General features: G+C 38.1%; 1 protein-coding gene across 1 annotated transcript; it reads left to right on the forward strand.

Moving 5' to 3' along the window:
• The first annotated feature begins 1,083 nt into the window (after window positions 1–1,083).
• Window positions 1,084–4,541, forward strand: LOC149259301 (uncharacterized). Its single transcript, XM_089418054.1, has 2 exons — window positions 1,084–3,795; window positions 3,923–4,541. The coding sequence occupies exons 1-2, from the start codon at window positions 1,275–1,277 to the stop codon at window positions 4,285–4,287; spliced, it is 2,886 nt and encodes a 961-aa protein (XP_089274180.1). The 5' UTR covers window positions 1,084–1,274; the 3' UTR covers window positions 4,288–4,541.
• The last annotated feature ends 580 nt before the right edge of the window (window positions 4,542–5,121 follow it).

Consider the following 5,121-nt stretch of genomic DNA (forward strand, 5'->3'; position numbering starts at 1 on the left):
ATCTCTTTGTTGTTTATGGCACATGTGTTCAAGCAAATACCCCATTTACTAAACCATTTGTTATTTTACTGCATCCAACTCTTTTTTCTGTTGCACAATATGTCATTAAAGACAATCTTAGACCATCTACCCTCTTCCATTTGCTCAATTTTTTTTAAATACCTTATGACTCACACCATAACAATTGCTTCAATATGAGCAACCCCTATTTCACTTAACAAGATAGCATAAGGAATTGCACTTTTAATCTTGAATTTGTGTGTAATCAAACACTTCCGAATTTTCTCAATTTGTTTCCACTGCGTGTGGATGTACTGCTGGCCCATAGTTTACAACCATACAAAATCACCGGAATCACGAGAAGCCCAAAAAGAGTTTGAATTATTTTCTAGTCACATAACTCTGCCTCTTTACACCTATTTTGAAAAGCATAAAAGTTTTCCAACCCTCCAAGTTCTTTTCTTTCTACAACCATCCCAATTTAGATTTTTTTCAAAATCAATTCTCTGCAACTTCTTCCATAATATTATCTTTAAAATAAAAAATACCATTATATTATATGTCAATTTTTTATTAAAATTTATATTATATATAATTTCTTTATTTAATTAATTAAACTTAAAAAAACTCAAAAATTTTAAACACAAAATAATATAACATCCTTTCCATTAGCAAATCTCACTCTTTTATATGTCATTTGTGTCGTAAAATAAGCTTTTCATTTCATCAATATAAAATTGAGAATATCATACTTCATATAAGGTTTATTCTCTAATATGATTTAAAAGAAGTAATAATGCATATGTAATGTTTATTCTATTAAGAAATTATTATTGATAATAAATCTTTAAGCAAAAAATTGTTTATTTATTTATTTTTTTAAATTAAAATATGTCCTATTAGCAAGCTAATTATTTTCAGTATTTTCAGCCAATAAAAGATTGAAATATAAACAAGTGTGGGCAGAAGTATAGTATACGGATTTTAATAATTGGAGTCGGTGGAACTCGATGACCTTTACAGATAGTGATATTAAAACACGAGCCGTAATCCGGATGGCTTCGTCGCAAGAACCTCGAGGGCGCATAAAAGACGATAGGCTTTCGAGGGATTTGACTTCATTCCAAAGACGCCTGAAAGATAAACAAACGGCAGGCGCAGCTGAGTAATACCATACTGGGTAGGTGGAACTCAATGCCCTGTACAGATAGTCCTATTATTGCCCCGGAAGAATCAATGATGCATTCCTTGAAATAATCACCAAATTCTCTCCCATGGCCATTCTCAGATATCTTCTTCCCTTGCTTATTGCATTCATCGTTTGTTTATCCCAGCTTAATGCCCAAGTGGATGAAATTCAAATTCTACTCACTGTAAAGGCAAATCTCCAAGACCCAACGAATGCATTGAGCAACTGGGAGAGATCCGCTTCTTCTCCCTGTCAGTGGAATGGAATCAGCTGCAATACAAACGGTTCAGTCACAGAAATCATTCTGGAAAGAAGAGGACTCAGTGGTCCTGTTCCTTTTTCTGTCATTTGTGGGCTAAAGGCATTGAAGGGTATTCAGTTGGGTTACAATTCTCTGTATGGAAGCATTCCAAATGGGGTTTGGAATAATTGCAGTGAGTTGGAGACATTAAATATTACAAACAATTCATTGGCGGGAAGTTTGCCTGATTTCTCCGCAGTCAGCTCCCTGCAAAGTCTGGACTTGTCGATTAACAAGTTTACTGGTAAGTTCCCTGTTTCTGTTACAACTCTGACTCAATTGTATGCCTTGAACTTAAACGATAATCCTCTATCTCAGAGCTTAATACCCACAGGAATATTCGGCTTAAAGCGCCTAAATCGATTGCAATTATCGAACATTAGCCTGGCAGGACCCATTTCGCCTTACATAGCCAATTTGACAGAGCTTGGAATTCTAGAACTCTCTGACAATTATTTAACAGGAACTATACCAAAAGAAATCACAAAGCTTACGAAGCTGTATGAATTGGAACTTTATGGTAATTATCTTACAGGAGAGATCCCTCCAGGGTTTCGAAACCTCACGTCCTTGAGGTTATTTGATGCCTCTAGGAACTCGCTTAATGGGACACTGTCCGAACTTGCAAGCTTGAACAATTTACAGTCTCTTCACCTCTATATAAACAACATTTCAGGCGAAATACCCAATGAGTTTGGCGAGTTCCAGTATCTGGTAGATCTGTCTTTGTACGAGAATAATCTCAGTGGTCCAATACCACAAAACCTTGGTAGTTTGTCTGATTTCACTACCATAGATGTATCAGAGAATGGTCTCACGGGAATGTTGCCCCCTGATATATGTAAAAGGGGTAAATTGGTTTACTTTCTTGTTCTACAAAATTTCCTTACTGGTGGGATTCCCGAATCATATGGGGCCTGTTCAACGCTGAATCGCTTTCGAGTAAGCAATAACAATCTGACAGGCACGGTACCATCTGGTGTCTGGGGATTACCCCATGCCACCATAATTGATTTGAGTTTCAATAGTTTTGAGGGGGGAATAGGCCAAGCAATCAGCAAGGCCAAAAATCTATCTGAACTCTTCATCCAAAACAATCAGTTCTCAGGAAGCTTGCCTCCACAAATTGGGCAGGCACTGCTCTTGGCTAGAGTAGATGCAAGCAATAATAGGCTATCTGGTGAATTGCCTGCTGAAATTGGAAATTTGAGCATGCTGAACAGCCTGCGTTTGCAACATAACATGCTCTCTGGTCCTATACCTCAAACATTAGGGCTCTGCGGGGCTCTTGCCGAAATAAACCTTGCTGGAAATACACTGGACGGTACTATTCCTGTATCATTGGGATCCATACAAGTCCTGAATTCTCTGAACCTCTCCAACAATCAACTCAGTGGTCAGATTCCAATGAGCCTTTCTTCATTGAAGCTCAGCTTGCTTGATTTTTCCAACAATCAGTTGACAGGACCTGTGCCGGCACAGCTGATTTACCTGGCAGGAAACCATAGCTTTTCTGGAAACCCTGGGCTATGTGCAAACAAAGTCAGTTCAGATTTCCTGAAGCCATGCCCTTCTTCATCCAGAAGAAGATTCCATATAAAACTTATCATTGCGTGTACTGTCGCTGCAGCTGCACTGTTAATTTTTGTTATCGGCTGCCTTTTGTACAGAAGCCCTGATCGAGAGAGTATGGAAGCCCTATCTTGGGATATGAAATCCTTTTACAAACTGAACTTCACTGACGATGACGTTCTCCAATGCTTGACGGAAGAGAACATGATTGGCAGTGGGGGATCTGGAAAGGTATACAGAGGACAGTTAAGAGAGGGAGAAGTTATTGCTGTAAAGCAGCTGTGGACCAACAACAATGCCACCATGCTTAACCACAGCAAAGAGGCACTCAGATATCGACAATTCAAGACGGAGGTTGAAACCTTAGGCTCTATCAGACATAAAAATATAGTGAAACTCTACTGCTGCATTTCTAGCACAGAGTCACACCTCCTTGTATACGAATACATGAAGAATGGGAGTTTGTGGGACAGACTGCATCAGACAACCGGTCCAATATTGGATTGGCAGACACGCTATAAAATAGCGCTTGGAATAGCTCATGGATTGTCTTATTTGCACAATGACTGTGTTCCTGCTATTGTCCACAGAGACGTCAAATCCAGTAATATACTGTTAGATGAAGATTGCGAGCCGCGCTTAGCTGATTTCGGAGTTGCAAAAATCCTTCAATCCTGTGGAAGGGGAGACTCTACAGCTATTATTGCTGGCACCCATGGCTACATTGCTCCAGGTAATCCATCATTCATACTTTGTAAAAGGGTTGAACACAGTAATGTTTTCGAGTAACCCAAAACAAATGCCATGCTAACAATTTAGAAGAATGAAAGTAACTGATAATATGTGATTGTGGGTTGCAGAGTATGCCTACACATATAAGGTGAGCGAAAAGACTGACGTATACAGCTTCGGGGTTGTGCTGATGGAGCTTGTGACTGGCAGACAACCTATAGAGCCAGATTTTGGGGAGAACAAGGATATTGTTCGCTGGATTTCTTGTAGAATTTCTACCAGAGAAAGCACATTTGAGGTGATAGATAGCGGGATACCTGATATTTACAAGGAGAGCATGATTAAGGTGCTCAAAATAGCAGTGCTCTGCACCAGCCAGCTACCTGCCATGAGGCCTTTTATGCGAGAAGTAGTGGATTTGCTGTTGGGAGCTGATCCATACTCTGGTTCCTCACATTCAAGTAGATTTTCTTTGGAAATGGGCAAGCCGTAAGGTTTTATATCCATTATGTATTTTTATCTGTGAATGCCAGTTGATCGAGTTTGCTGACCACAGGAAGCCGTCAAAATGCTTCTGGGGAAGGAAGCTGGAGTCTGAAATTACCCCATGTATGAATAGCATTGTTTCAGAAATTACCTATGCAAATACATGATTGTATCTTAGCAAACTTAGCTGTAACATAATGCTGCCCAAAAGGCAATCTTTAGAAATGAAAATGCAGTTTTTGGCAAATATTGACATTTGAAGTGCCTGTCTTGAGACAGTTTTACCATGTGAAAGTTCCTGTTAATTTTTCTCACTTAAAGACCTCTGTCTTACTTTTCTACATTTTTGCAGACACTCACGTAAAGTCCTCCGTCTCCAGATTTTTTTTAATGGAGTAAACAACTACTTTGTGAATTTAAATCAAGGCCAACTTTTTATATCATGAAGCTATTAGGTGCTTTGGTGGAAACGATTAAGAACATGTGTTTTCTCTTGAGAGGTTATATGTTCAAACTTAAAGTGGTAGAGCATGTATGCCTTTGTAGATTTTAGTAATTAAATAATTGTCAAATCTAGAAGATGTATAGTTTGTATCCGTTTGTAGATTTTAGTAATTAGATAATTGTCAAATCTAGTAATTAAATAATTGTCAAATCTAGAAGATGTATAGTTTGTATCCTTTTGTAGATTTTAGTAATTAAATAATCGTCAAATCTAGAAGATGTAGAGTTTGTATGCTTTTGTAGATTTTAGTAATTAAATAATTGTCAAATCTAGAAGATGTAGAGTTTGTATGCTTTTGTAGATTTTAGTAATCAAATAACTGGCTAGAGCAGAGGT

Source organism: Pinus tabuliformis, chromosome 6 (genome assembly GCF_031772625.1).
Source record: "Pinus tabuliformis cultivar Carrire ecotype Pingquan chromosome 6, CPIR1, whole genome shotgun sequence".
In the NCBI taxonomy this organism is placed as follows: domain Eukaryota; kingdom Viridiplantae; phylum Streptophyta; class Pinopsida; order Pinales; family Pinaceae; genus Pinus; species Pinus tabuliformis.

Coding starts and splice junctions, on each gene's coding strand:
- LOC149259301 (XM_089418054.1), top strand. CDS start 1,275: ATGGCCATTCTCAGATATCTTCTTCCCTTGCTTATTGCATTCATCGTT. Junction 3,796..3,922: donor CCATGGCTACATTGCTCCAG/GTAATCCATCAT, acceptor TGTGGGTTGCAG/AGTATGCCTACACATATAAG.